Below are 15,387 nucleotides of genomic sequence, written 5' to 3'. Positions count from 1 at the left end.
ATATAAAAATCAACCGCCTCGACGAGTGGCACAGTTTTCATGTTTAACACTTTTCGATTTGAGGTCATCCTAGGGGAGTTTCGGGCTGTTTTCTAACATCTGCTTTCGAAAAAAACTGTCCAGATGTCCGGACATCTACCCGATTGTCCGGCCTCCACCTGGATCATCCGGGACTGGACCAGATCATCCAGTTTCATCACAAACCTTCTGTTGTTCTGGTGCCTCGATTCCCCGAATGATCTGGACCTCGGCCCGGATGATCCGGCCAAACATTGCTGCAGCGCATGGTTTTGGCTGTAACTTTTGCATACGACCTCAGATTTGGACGATTTTTATATCAAAATCGTCCGTTTCAACGAGACGAAGAACTTTGCAGTTGCAAATTTTTTCCATCTGAGGCCATCTTAATTAGGTTTCATGCCATTATTTAATCTGGTATCAATACGAGCATCTATAAGATTGTCATAACTTTTGCATCCGAACTCCGTTTTCGACCATCTATATATTTATTTCGATCAGCTTGAAGAGAGCCATCCAATGGTGACATGTAATCAGGAATTTGACCTCATCTTGCTACAGCCTCAAGGCACTCTTTGCAATAATGCCATTTTCGGACGTCAACAGTTGTCCGAACTATTCGTCATGTTATCTCCAACACGCGGTCCCAACACAACAATTGCACCCTAGGACACACCATTTCCTTTTCCTACCAGACCCTCCCCTTCTCACTCGTTTTCCCGTTGTAGCGGGATATTTCTTGCTGGAGCCCTCTCTTTTAAAATCGGATGAAGCCCACCTCGCTTTCGTCATGGCACATTTTCTCCTTGAGACTCTACTTCGACACAGACAACCTAGGAGAAGTCCCCCGCCAATCACCCAACTCGCTCTCATCCTACACACCCCCTCTTGTCTGTGTTGATCCGCCAACGCCATCAAGGGGGACGAGGCATGTGCCACCCAGGACGCCCCTCGATCCAAGAAGGCAGACCCCATCTCTGCTGAGCCATTGCCACGTTGTAACATATAGTTGAATCCCGTGCATTGCCACGAAACAAAAATATAATGTCTTTTGTTGGGCATGCTACTCATACGCCATAGTGCCCATTATTAACTCTTGAATCAACCAACCATGGCATTTACCCTCCTCTCCTTGCCAAAAAAATTGTATGACATGATGAAAATAAATGAACCGCCCTCTCATACAATTTTCTACAAAGCCATCTCTAGTGAAAGGAAATTCCCCGCATTTTTAATTTAAGGAAATTATTTTACTTAGGCAGCCATGACTGAACATACCAACTTTACCCCCATCCCGCTCACTCTCAACCCTCAATTTTATCACAAAATCAACGAACTCGTGTTTTAAATGAGCCAGCGATCAATGCCACCATGGGAGGCCAGCATCAAGGGACAAAGGCGGCAACCGCCTTCGTATCTTAGTGCTAATTTTAGCCATGGTGACTAACTTAAGTTAATTCTGTTGGTCACTAACTTAATTTAGTTCCGTTGGTCACTAACTTAATTTAATTCCCTTCACTTAATTCTACCCATGACCAGTTCTGCTCTAGCCATTTAGAAACATTATAACCGAGCACTTTTCCAGCTCTCTCATGCCTCCATCGATTTCGGCCGTCTGATGGCATACAATGGTCGTTACTGGCCGTGCGATGCACCTCCTATGTGGGCTGCTATTCTCGTAACAAAATTGGAGGTCTCTTGGTCACTGATGCGGGTTGACGTCCGATGCCAAATGGACAGTCGCGATATGGCTCTCTATCCACCGTCATGCCCCACCCCCTCCTGTCCACGTCACGACCCGCATCCCACCTTGCTCCGTGCCCCCACACACCTCTCCCAATCTCGGCTAGACCTTGAGATGTGGATCGTCGGGTGAGGTCACTGCCGTACACACACACAGAGAGAGAGAGGGAGAGAGATGATGGAAAATGGCAACCATGGGCCTGACGCTGGAGTGAGTCGCCAATTAGCACATCTCTGTCGAAGTCGAGCCGCCCGGATCGCTACAAACTCCAAATCTCGCACGAAAAAATAGCGATCATGGCGATGGCGACATTAGATGTCCCTGTGATCTAGTCAGAAAATCTCACCCGCGATCTTATGTCAATCCTCTACTGGTATGTGTCTCTCCCCCTTCCATGCATCCCCTATTTTTGATAGGTTCAATTACTCTCGATCTGGTATCCGTGATGAGAGGGTGAGGACCAGAGGGTCGGATTTAAATTGGGGAAAATAGCAGGCTTGCCAATTGCAATATATTGCTCCATATCACGCAGGCATCTTGTCCTTGAGGAACAGCGACCTTGCACGACCTCGACCTCGAGTGACGCAACTCGTCATCTTGCCGGTACATGCCGATTCAACCAGTGTCTCAGGCACGCTGCTGTTCAAGAGAGCCTCTGCTTCCGCCCTACATCAACCATATCTTCCCCTAGATGCGTGAGGAGGGGAAAGTAGGAGGACAGGAGGGGAACGCCTCTATTATGTAGAGTATTACTTAGATATTTTGCTTCATGATATCCAACACAGATTGCACTGCATGGTCAGTATTACAGATTGGTTCTGAAAGTCTTTTTAGCTTGTGTTGCATGGGGCATCTAATTGTAATTCTAGATGTTTTTATAGATTATTACAAATTCAATTATAACTTGCTTTGGTCTGTTGTATCTGGTGAAATGAATTAAGCTCATTTGTGTGTAAAAACGATCAGTGTAAATGTACATGATTAGATGGCGGACCTATACAGAGTATGGATAAGATGGGGACAACAAGTTTGAAGATGGCAAAAAGGGACCTTCAGAAGATGTATCAGGGATTGCAACGAATCATCTCCTGTCGATTGGAGTCGACTCACTATATTGAGAAAATAAATCGTTGTTGCTACACACCTTTAATGGTGATTGATACGCGCTAACTCACCGACGGCCGATTATTGCAAGTCAGTTACTATGTCGGCTGTGTGTTCCTACTTCACTCCACGCGCGTCTATATAGGCTCTCCCGTGTGTTGTCTCGCTATTCGTTCCCCACTCCCCTCTTTGGCTTCTTAATTCTATGACAGTCTCTGACAGCCATCGTTAACGCTTAGCTCACCACTCCATCTTGTGAGCTATGCCTGTCTCCGCTCCCTCCAACCTACCCTCTTAACTCAATTCTTTCTCCATGGAATGTAGAAACACTTCTACTCCATAAAATAATAATTTAGGAAGGGAAAGTTTACAGTGCATTATAATACACCAGAGCACGTGTATTATATGGGCGATCTAACGGATGAGAATAACTGGGCCTTTTTTAGCCCAAGGGTATTTTCGACCTAATTTTTTTTACCTTTAATCGGCCCAATTAGGTCCAGGGGTATTTCCGTCCTAAATTTTTCGATTAAATTAATTGCATTAATAAAGCACTTCATTATAGAGGTCCAATCGTCGTGCGTACTCTTTTGAATTTCGGTTCGAGCGGTTCGTCCTCTCTCCTCCTCTCGAGCCCTAAGCTCGGGCGCCCTCGATCGCCGCCGATCGCCCCTGGCGCCCTCGATCGCCGCCGATCGCACCCGCTGTATCTACCCCTCCTGCTCCTACCCCTCCCCCCTCCATCGTAAGTCACCCCACGAGCCGCTAATCAATCCTTCCCCCAGCGGCCGCCACCTTCCCTGGCCTGAGAGGCCACATCATCCTCATCGACGTGCATCAACTTTTTCACGTCAGATCTTCGCTATAAGTGCATGGCCATCTCAAATCTTTTCTTGTCCCTTCTGCATATAGCACCAATAGGGGTCGAATTTGATTCGGGTTTATGATATGTCATGTGAGGTTTAGGGTTTATTGTTTCAGAAAGTTGTGACGAGATTTCGATCGGATTTGGTTAGGATTTAGGATATGTCATGTGAGGATTAGGGTTTATGTTTTCAGAAAGTTGTGACGAGATTACGATTGAAAGGAAGTGTAAGTCGGATGTGGCTAGGACATATTGATGGACTTAGTTAGGGTTATGTGGCATGAGAAAGTTGTCAGCAGATTTGGATTCAAAGAAAGTTATTTTTGATTTAGTTACGAGATACTTTTGAATTGAGTTTCGAGATATTTTGGATTTAGTTAGGAGATAATTATTTCGTATGGAGTTTGGACTTATTTTGGATTTAGTTAGGAGATAATTTGGATTTAGTTAGGAGATACTTTTGGATTTTGTTAGGAGATAATTTTGATTTTGTTAGGACATAATTTTGAATGGAGTTTCGAGATAATTGATCTATCAGGTTGGATCTATAAGGGCATTTGAAGGACTCGTCGACTTTGGATTTAGTTAGGAGATCATCAGTTAGAGCTAGTACAATCAATTACAAATTTCTGGATTTAGTCAGGGCATATTTACTTACAGCTTTTCAAGGACTGAGTTAGGTACATGAATCCAATATGAAAAATTAAATCAATTATTTAAGCAGAGTAGTGCATAATTTCGGTAACGTATGATATCCATCCATAACATTGACTATCTGTTTTCGCTGGCAGCATAACGACATGGATGATAAAAGCACCGATGGCAAAAACTTGGGTGATACAGGCAAGGATGACAAGGACATGGGTCATAGAGGCAATGAAGGCAAATGCATGGATGATAAGGACAATGATTTCGTCGCCATGGACCCCAAAGCAAATGATGGTATGTGCATGGATGATAAGGATAATGAGGATGCAGGCAAGGATGGCGTAGACATGGATGATGTACACATGCAAGGTAAAGGAATTGATAATAAAGGCATGGCTGGTTCAGACCTGAATGAGTGTATGGAATACTTAGAGATTGTGAATAAGACTTTCCGTACTGAGGAAGAAGCCAACATGTTCTACATAGGCTATGCGAGACAAAAAGGATTTGGTGTTAGAAAGGATGATCTAAAGTACAGGGGTGCGGGTCCGAAACAAAATGCATACAGAAGGACATACAAGTGCTGCAAACAAGGATGGCGGGCCCTTAAGCACTTTAACAGAGCTGAAATAAAAAGAACACCGAGGGGTCTTTCTCGGTGTGGGCGTCCGGCTCTTTTTTACATTGAGCTACAAGATAGCAGTGGCCTCTGGTTCGTCAAGAATTTTGTGGACAAGCATAACCATCTGTTTGTCCCTGCTGACCCGACTCCCTACTTATCGGCTCATCATAGAATGACTGACGCACAAAAGGCCGATGTCATCGAGTATGCTATCGGTGGACTTCGAACACATCAGATTATGAATGTAATGGAGAAGAATGCCGGAGGTCCCCACAAGCTTGGATTTATAGATCGAGATCTATACAACCATGTTTCAATCCAGAAGAAGCGCAAGATAGAATGCAGTGACGCTAGATATTTGCTCACCTATATGATTGCACAGAAAAAAGCAGACACGGAATTCTTTTTCAAATACACAAAAGACAAAGAAGGCCATTTGAGGAACATATTCTGGGCTGATTCACAATCCCGGATTGACTATGTTGCCTTTGTTGGTGTCGTGGTGTTCGACAGTACATATCGATCTAACAAGTATAGGATTTTGTTTGTTCCATTTGTTGGTCTGAACAATCACCGCAGCACAGTTTTGTTTGGGGTCGGTCTTGTGTCAGATGAGACAGTTGCATCATACCAGTGGCTTCTTCATGTATTTTTGGAGGCAATGTCCCAGAAGGCACCCATTTCAGCAATCTCCGATGGCGACGGTTCAATGGCTAAAGCAATAGCTACTGTCTGGACTGGAACAGATCATCGTTTGTGCATGTCGCATATCGAGGAGAATATGGTGATGCACCTCCGCAAGATAAAGCTTGAGGAATTTAGGGAATTCATTTACCGTCATTGGGATGCTGATGAGTTTGAGAAAATATGGGAGGCTTATAAGGTTCGGTTCAAAATAAAACCAACGGGGAAGAGGTCATCATGGGTTAACAGGATGTACGAGCTGCGACACAAATGGGCTGCTGCGTACACAAAGGGTAGATATTTCCTAGGCATGATGAGTAATCACATGAGTGAGTCTCTCAACTCAAGGCTTCATGTGCACCTAAAGAGGAAGATGCAGCTTGTTGGTTTGTTGTAGCATGTTGAGCACTGTGTATCCATAATGCGTAAGAATGAAGCAACATTAGACGCAGTAGCAACACATACGATACCCTTCACTAAGCTGAATGCACACCCTCTGTAGATTGCTGCCTCTTATATTTATACAACTGTGATGTTTCCAAAGGTAAAGCATCAGATTGTCGAAGGGACAAATTGGCAGGTCATGGACCGGGTAGCATGTGATGGTTTGGTCATGTTTGGAGTCTTGCGCAAAGCCCCATATGATAAAGTCCCATATGGCAGGGATGCTACAGAATTGCAAGGTAAGGAAGGTAAGTATGCTGAGGACTTGCATGCAAAAAAATTGGATGCTGAGGATCCCAATGACTTGGAAGGTAAGGATGCTGAGGACTTGCATGCAAAAAACTTGGATGCTGAGGATCCCAATGACTTGGAAGGTAAACATGCTAAGGACTTGTATGCAAAAAGCATGGATGCTGAGGATCCCAATGACTTGAAAGGCAAGGATGGTGTGGACTTCCATGCCAAAAACCTGGATGATAAGGATTCCAATCACTTGGAAGGTAAGGATAGTGAGGAGTTGGATGCACAAGGCGTGGATGCTAAGCCTGTGGATTTTATATATCACGTGACTTGTCTGTTTATAGGAGCAAGACTAGATGATGCAGCTTGTAAATGTAAAAAGTTGGAAAGTCAGGATTACCCATGCGCACATATATTCTGCGTTCTGGATCATCTTGGTGTACGCACATTTCCACAGAAATTGTCAAGAAAAGATGGACAATGCATGCCAAGCCAGAGTTCCCTTCTTCAAGGACTGCGAATACTCATGTATGGTCTGATCACATGAATAAGTATCATCAACTACGCAACATGGCTAGTGACGCTTTATTCACAGGCGCAGCTAGCGATTCACAGTCAGAATAGGTGATGGAGCTCCTCTAGAGTATATTGGTTGATGGAGAAAAAACTGATTTGGATGAAGGCCATAAATCGTTTGTTCCTTCGCCGGCATACTCTCTTTGCTGCTCGCGAATGCTGCACTAATGACGTGGAAAATCCAATCAAAATACTTCCAAAAGGGAGACCAACTACCAAAGAATCGAACAAGAGGATTAAATCCAGGCGCGAGCGGATGAGAGGGAAAAAAGCAACGAAGTTAGTGCACATGTTTATCTCATTGTTCATTTCCATACATGCTTACAATGTTAATATGTTCTCTCTTTTTCTTCAATTTACTCAGGAACAAATCGGGGAAATCAAAGGTCATAAGGAGGAAGAAGCGAAAAGAGAAAGACTCAGAGACAGAAGAAGACACAGATTCAGATACAAAAGAAGAGGAAGATTCAAAAAAAGCAACGAAGTTAGTGCACATGTTAATCTCATTGTTCATTTCCATACATGCTTACAATGTTAATATGTTCTCCCGGAAAGTGTTCACATGTTTTTCTTCAATTTACGCAGAAAAAAATCAAGAAAATCAAACAGCACAAGGAGGAAGAAGCAAAAAGAAGAGATAGAGTCAGATACAGAAGAAGAGAGAAAGGCGGATACAGAAGAAGAGACAGAGGCAGATACAGAAGAAGAGGAAGATTCAAATGCAGAAGAAGAGGAAGATTGAGATGCAGAAGAAGAGGAAGATTCAGATGCAGAAGAAGAGGAAGATTCAGATGCAGAAGAAGAGGGAGATTCCGATGTAGAAGAAGAGGGAGATTCAGATGCGGAAGAAGAGGAAGATTCAGATGCAGAAGATGGTGGGCTGAGGAGGGCTAGGCACTACTAGGAAAAGGCCTACTAATGGCGCACCAGCTTTGCCTACTAATGGCGCATCACTGGTGCGCCATTAGTAGCACGCCACTAGTAATTTTTACTAATGGCGCACCACTGGTGCGCCATTAGTATCTGGTATACTAATGGCGCACCATCCAGTGCGCCATTAGTTTTGCTCACGGTGCACCACTAGTGTCTGCTATACTAATGGCGCACCACATGGTAGTGCGCCATTAGTAACAATTTTTTTAATTTTTTTTCTTAATCTCAGGTCACTATTTCACCTATGAGATATCCAACACATATATATACAACAAGCATCCATATAACAATCATAGCCAACACACAAGTTCCATCATATATACATACATAGCTAACACATAGTTCCATCGTTACATATTACAAAAGTTTCACATTGTTCATCCAACACCGTTATCCATCAAATCACAAAAGTTTCACATTGATACAAAATAAAAACACAAATGGAAAAGAAGCACTCCATCCATGCAAGCTTCCGTGAATTAAATCAAATCTGCAAAATGATAAACAAGAAGTTAGAAGAAGAAAAAGAAGAAGACTAGAAGAATACTAGAAGAAGAAGAACACTAGAAGAAGAATAAGAAGAATTTTGGAAAAGAAGAAGAATAAGAAGAAGACTATAAGCTTATTATGTAAACTTGATCATTTTGTGCTAACATAAGTTATTTTGGAGCTAACCTATAGGAAATTAAGCATATAAGCTCTAAGTTAGTATATTAGAGCCAACTTAGGTAAAATGAAGCTAACCTATGTCATTTTGGAAAAGAAGAAGAAAAAGAAAAAGACTATAAGCTTATTATGTAAACTTGATCATTTTGTGCTAACATAAGTTATTTTGGAGCTAACCTATAGGAAACTAAGCATAAAAGCTCTAAGTTAGCATATTAGAGCCAACTTAGGTAAAATGAAGCTAACCTATAGGAAACTAAGCATATTAGTGATAACATAGGTAACTAAGCATATGTATATATCATTTTGGAGATCTGACATACCTGACAAAGTTCAGTTCTCATGCATTGTTCTTCTCCTTCTCCTTCCTCAGTCTGATGCGCCAAGAGCGGCGAGGCGGTGGAGGCGGTGGAGGCAGTGGGATGTAGTCTTCTACCTCAATTGGCGTGGTCATGTCGCCCAGCTGTGGGATCGCCGGCGCCACCACCGGTGCGTGGTCATTGTCAGGCACCACCACCCTCGCGAGGCCACCTTCAGGCACGACCATCGCTAGCTCATCCTCAGCCACCTCCATCTCTTGCCCATGGTCAGCCACCACCATCTCTTGCCCTTGGTCAGCCACCACCAGCGCTAGGTCATCCTCAGCCCGATGCCCATCGTCATCCTGCAGCTCCTCATCCCCACTCTGCTCCTCTTCTCCCGCACTCCAGTCCGGATCATCCTTATTGTTGTCTATGCTGCTGCCAGAATCGCTGCTGCTTTCGCTACAGCCAGAATTGCTGCTGCTTTTGCTACAGCCATAGTCACTGCTGCTTTGGCTGTAGCCATTGTCGCTGCTGCTACTCCCATTACCTGTCCAAATGCAACAATGACCGTTAACAATCGATGTGAGACAAAGCCAAATGTAGAGGAATAAGAAGAGGCAGAACGTACTGGCATCATAATCTTCAATGTAGCGCATGCGACACATAGTCGCGTTGAATACATTCACGATGAGCATGGTGGCGTCGTCGTCGTACCTGAAGAGAAGGAAGTACCCCAGCCGCAGGTCGTAGGCACGGTAGAACTTCTCCCACCCACGAGACAAGTACATGTGGCCCTCCTTGATCACCAACTCCACATCCCATAGCCTGCGAAACCCGCTGTCGGCCTGTTGCAGCTTCACATTATTTGGCGGATCTTCACCCATCAGCATGTTCATAAAACTGTCAGGCAGCCTCTACAGTTTGGGACAATGAGTGTTGTAGCAAACAACAGATATCATAATGAGATGGGTGAAGGGGAGATCTCTCGTTTTATATACCTGCGTCATGGATGATACTGAAGTCCCAAGTATGATAGTGAAGAACTCGGAAGCATCCAACTCATACTGCGGTGTCGCAGAGCGGCGGTGGCTGCTTCTCGCAATCTCTGATAAGCAGCAGAAGAGACCAATTAGTACCCTTACAATAGATCATAAAACATGCATGATAACAGGCATCACAAGTAATTCAGAGGCATCACAAGTAATTCAGAAATTGTGAAACAAGCCTTTCAATGTACGAACTTGAAAGAACTACTGAGGCTTCTGCGGTAGTTCAGAAAAGTAATGATCAATTCTCTCTATTTTTGTTTCTAGTTCACATAGTTTGATAACTTGGATGCACAAAGGCTATTGGTGCAGTATCATAAGGTTCCATATCATGTAGAAGAAAAAAAGATAGGTGACAATAGCAAGCACACATCTGAGTAGACATTAGCAATATATGACAGAAATGTACATGCTGATTAACAAGCTTGGGCTTAGCAGTAATATTCTGAGAAAATATTTTCTTGAAGCCTGAACAAGTGGCTTTCCTTTTTAAAAACAGAACCAAAACCATGACACAATCACTTGACAACATCTATTGACTACATTAGATGGAGAACTACTCAAGCGGTGCAAGCAAGCAAAATTGCCAAGCTAGTGCACCAAGTCCAAATTCAGTTAAAGCAAGCTCTTCCTACTGCAAGGATATTGAGCTTTCAATTGTAGGGAATTTGTTGCTTTCACTTGCCATAATCTACTCCAGCTAGTTGTTGCAAGTGGGTGCAATTATAAATTGCATGGCTACAGAAAATATGAGGACGAGCAAGTGGGTGCAATTATAAACTCACTTACAGTAACAAGCAAGCACATCAAAATCTGAACCAGTATCTGAGCTAGTACTCCAAACTGTATGTAAAATGTGCTCCTACTAAAAAAATAGGACATTGTGCCTGTCAAATATGCAGTTCTCCTTATCAACCTACCTAGCAGTAACAAAACCAAAAAAACTCATGCGGCACCTACATGAGTAGCAGGAGTATTTCTGAATTGTGATGCTAGGTTATTAATTTCTTACAGAGTGCACCATTTAAATGCATTGATGTGATTATTTCTCTGCAATTATGTATCCTAAACTAGCAAGGTTATATTTAAAGGCATTTACAGAGTGCACCAATTAAAGGCATTAATTATGTATCCTAAACTAGCAAGCTGTTAACATGTCACTTGATAAAACATGGAGAAAACTACCTAAAGCGATGCAAAGCCTGCTTTGAAGAACGGTTTAGAGAATAATAAGAAGCCACACAAAGCTAACAGCAGCAAATTAGCACCAGGCAGAAGCAAAAGGGAACGAATTACTACTACCCTTTACACTAGCACTGACCCTTCACAGTAGCAAAAGATGTCTACATACTCGCACCATTCGTCCATCCATTTAGCAAGCAACTAGCACAATTCAACCAACCATCAAGCAAACCATCTACTACCTAACATCAACACACATCCATCTATCCAACATCCATTGATCCATGTAAATAGCAGCATGGACAAGAGAGGAACAGGGAACAGAGAGATGAACAAGGAACATGGGGGTGAGTAAGGAAGAGGGGCTCACCACAGGCAGCGCATCGAAGGAGACCAGCCGCCGGCCATGCGCAGGGAGAGACGGTGGGAGGTGGCGACGATGGTCACGGCACCGTCCTTGGTTCGCCGGCTGCTGCTGGGGAGACCGGAGGCGGAGGACGGCAGGGGCCGGCGGGGTGGGCGCGTGCGTCGGGGCCGAGGTCGCCGGCTGCTGCAGGGGTCGGAAGAGGCGCTCGCTCGTCTGAGGTGGAGGAGAGGAGCGGGCGGCGGGGCGAGGAACCCTAGCGCGAGGGTCGGGGCGGCGGGGGTGGGGGCGCGGGGGTGGGGGCGCGGGGGCGGCGGGGGTGGGGGCGCGACGGCGCGGGGGCGGCGGGGGTGTGGAGTCCGGCGAGGGTTGGGGCGGCGGGGGTGGGGGCGCGGGGGTGGAGTCTGGTGAGGGTCGGGGTGGCGGCGTCGTGGGCCGGGGCAGCGCGCGGGTGGATCTGGTGTCGAGGGAGAGAGGGTCGAAGGGGATCTGGCGAGGGAGAGGGAGGATAGCTTACTAATGGCGCACCACTCCTCGGTGCGCCATTAGAGATCTTTTTTTAGATAGCAATGGCGCACCCCGCAACGGTGCGCCATTAGAATGTTTTTTTATTACAGTTCGAGCACAGGTTATATTCCACCTAACCCAATCCACATCAGAACCCGCCCACTAGTCCGATTGGTCAGCACATAGCACACACACCAAGAGGTCTTGGATTCGATTCCCAGGCTTCGCAATATTTTTTTTGCATTTTAAATGTTGTTTGATATTTATTTGTGTTTAAATATGTTCAAACTTGTTTAAATCATAACACTAATATTTTTTTATAAAAACAGTAATATTTTTTAAAAAAATATGTTCAAATTTGTTACTTGAAAATATCATCGGCGGCGGCGGTGGAGCGGGGGAGGGTGCGGGGGGTGCCCGTTGGCGGCGGTGGAGCGGGGGAGGGTGCGGGGGGCCGGGTGCTCGTCGGCGGCGGTGGAGGGGGATCGAGATCGAGTGTCCTCACCACTGGCTCGCATCCTTAGGGTGACTCAGCATCTTGTCTTTTTTATTTATCTCCGGATCATTTCCGTCATCTTCCCTCTTCTTCTCCTCCCTATCCGCGTGCCAACGTAGGAGCTTTGCTACCTTAGGGTCCGCGAAATACCGCTGCAGACGAGGAGTGATCGGAAAGTACCACACCGATTTTCGAGGAGATTTCTTCCTCTTCTTGTATCGAGTGACGCCGCACACCGGACATATGGTAGAATCCGCGTGCTCGTCCCGATAAATGATGCAATTGTTCATGCACACATGGTATTTCACGTGCGGTATATCCAAAGGACACACGATTTTCTAATGCAGTGCGCCATTAGTAGTTTTGCAAAAAAGTAAAAAAAAAAATTATACTAATGGCGCACCGTTGCACAGTGCGCCATTACTAGTTTAAACTAGTAATGGCGCACTGTGCAACGGTGCGCCATTAGTAGTTTGGCCAAAAAGTAAAAAAAAACAAATTACTGGCGCACTTTGTCGCCGGTGCGCCATTAGTAGTTCTAACTAGTAATGGCGCACTTTTCCCGGATGCGTCATTAGTATGTTTGAAAAAATGGAAAAAAATTGTTACTAGTGGCGCACCTTTTGTCTGGTGCGCCATTAGTGTCTTCCACAGTAATGGCGTACCTCCACCTGGTGCGCCATTAGTATATAGTAGTGGCGGACCACTTCCCTGGTGCGCCATTAGTGTCAATCCTATCTATAGCCCTTTTCCTAGTAGTGAGGAAGAGACCATTGGAGGTTGCAGAAGAGGATTACGCAAAACCAAACAAGTGGGCATTAGCACAATTCTGCGTACTTAAACATGTTTTCGAATGCTGGTTGCAGATTCATCTATTTCATTTTTTACAGGAAACGCAAGGGCGCTCCAAATGTCAATACTGTGAGGAAGAAAAAGAACGATGACAAAGGTGCACGAGAAAAACCAGTGAAGTTAGTGTCTGTACTTACATGTCCGCTCTAGAAGTCGGGTATTTGCTAGTACTGTGTTGATATTTTTCAACTTTTCCAGGAAAGACTCCAGTAAGGGCAGTAAATAACAGGCCAAAGGGGTGATGAAGACAAAAAGGCCTCCTAGGAATGTACCACAGGCTGAGCGAATAAGAGCTGTCAAGTTAGCTTCTGTACCTATGAAGAGAAAATCAGTTAAGTTAGTGTTTTTTTTTCTGTTATCGTGTATTGTACATGCTCAAATCTTCTTTGCTATCCTATTAAAAACTTTGTTTCATGCAGGAAAGCTAAAGTGAAGTCAAGACAGGATGTTTAGATGCACAGGGTCAAGCAGAGAAAACAAAAGGATTTCTGGGGTCGAAAAATTGAGAACAAACTAAAGTAGACAGTTTTCCATGCCGTGATCCACCTTGTTTCTGATGTATTAGACCTATTTGATGGACTGTCACTATTTTTCTGAATTCCTTATTTGATTATGGACGGGTCGACATGGTAGGTTAGTTATGATTTATCAACATCGATGAAACAATGCATTTTCAGTGAAGTTGGTTTTCTGTATTTTTTCATTTTTTTACATAATATATTGCTGAAATTTGTTCAAAGTGCAGTCAAATTTCATACTTGAAATATAAAATAGAAACCAAAAATTTATATATATATATATATATATATATAAGAAAGTAGAACGTTAATAGAAACCTCGTTTTCAAATAACATTGAAAATCGTTAATTTTCAAATAGAAAATAAACATACCTATATTTTAGAAATAGGATGCTCATTTGAAAAAAGCATTTTCAATTGAAAATAAAATAGAATGAATATGCTGATTTAAAAATAGCATGCTGATTTTAAAAATAGCATGCTACTTTTAAAATTATAATGCTCTTTCAATATGCTACTTTTAAAATAACATGCTGATTTCGAAAATATCATGCTAATTTTAAAAATGGCATGCTACTTTTAAAAATATAATGCTCTTTTCAATATGCTACTTCTAAAATAGCATGCTGTTTTCAAAAATATCATGCTAATTTTAAAAATATAATGCTCTATTCAATATGCTACTTTTAAAATAGCATGCTGATTTCAAAAATAGCATGCTGATTTAAAAAAATCATGTTCTTTTGAATATGTTGTTTTTAAAAATAGCATGCTGATTTCAAAATAATAGCCTCATTCTAAAAATATAACGTTGTTTTTTTCAATATAACGCTTATTTTAAAAATATAACGCTGTTTTTGAAATAGCATGCTAATTTCACAAATTACATGCTTTTTTAAATATGATGTTTTGAATGCAGCATGCTGATTTTGAAAACAACATTTTTTTAATTATGCTTTTTAAAAGATAGCATGTTTTTAGCATACCGTTTTTCAAATTAAAAAAAACATGCTGGTTTGCTCTGTTTTTGAAAATAGCATGCCGTTGTGAAAGTAACAGAAACGTCATTTTTTGCATTGCATTTCGACCCGCAAGTTTTTGTTTTGCATTGCATTTTTTTTGTGCGACACACATACAAACTGCATTTTCAAAATAACTCGTACTAGCCAACACAAAAACCTCGTTCAAAAATGAAAGTAGTGTCTAATCCATTTGAAACCCGGTTAGATTTGATTCTAAAAATACTAGCATCACTTTGGCAAAAAAAAGGAAATATAATTGCAGTTCATAAAGGTAATTATATCAAGGAGGGTACCAGGGTGCGTTATATATATAGACTTGCATAGCAAGTACATTACGCCACATAGGGTTCATACTACCACCAAGTTCGAGTCAAGTTCCACTTACTGGACGATGTTCATATCCAGTCGGATCCAAAAATTATACCACCAAAGTACCAGTTACTACCAAGTACCAATTACTACTAAGTTGCACTTACTGGACCCAAAAGCAGATACTACCAACTTGAGGTTACTGGCTAGTATATACAGATTATAAAACTAGCGTCAAACT

At 43.0% G+C, this 15,387-nt stretch overlaps 1 protein-coding gene across 1 annotated transcript; it reads left to right on the top strand.

Moving 5' to 3' along the window:
* Positions 1–4,531: 4,531 nt before the first annotated feature.
* LOC147957959 (protein FAR1-RELATED SEQUENCE 5-like) lies at positions 4,532–6,082 on the top strand. Its single transcript, XM_087531901.1, has one exon. The coding sequence runs from the start codon at positions 4,532–4,534 to the stop codon at positions 6,080–6,082; it is 1,551 nt and encodes a 516-aa protein (XP_087388027.1).
* Positions 6,083–15,387: the final 9,305 nt, after the last annotated feature.

The sequence above is a fragment of the Triticum urartu genome, chromosome 7A, assembly GCF_056163025.1.
Source record: "Triticum urartu cultivar PI428250 chromosome 7A, HENAU_Tu73, whole genome shotgun sequence".
Classification (NCBI taxonomy): domain Eukaryota; kingdom Viridiplantae; phylum Streptophyta; class Magnoliopsida; order Poales; family Poaceae; genus Triticum; species Triticum urartu.
This window is presented reverse-complemented; position numbering and strand designations above follow the sequence as displayed.

Bases quoted from the DNA above. Each gene is read 5' to 3' on its own strand.
- LOC147957959 (XM_087531901.1), top strand. From the start codon at position 4,532: ATGGATGATAAAAGCACCGATGGCAAAAACTTGGGTGATACAGGCAAG.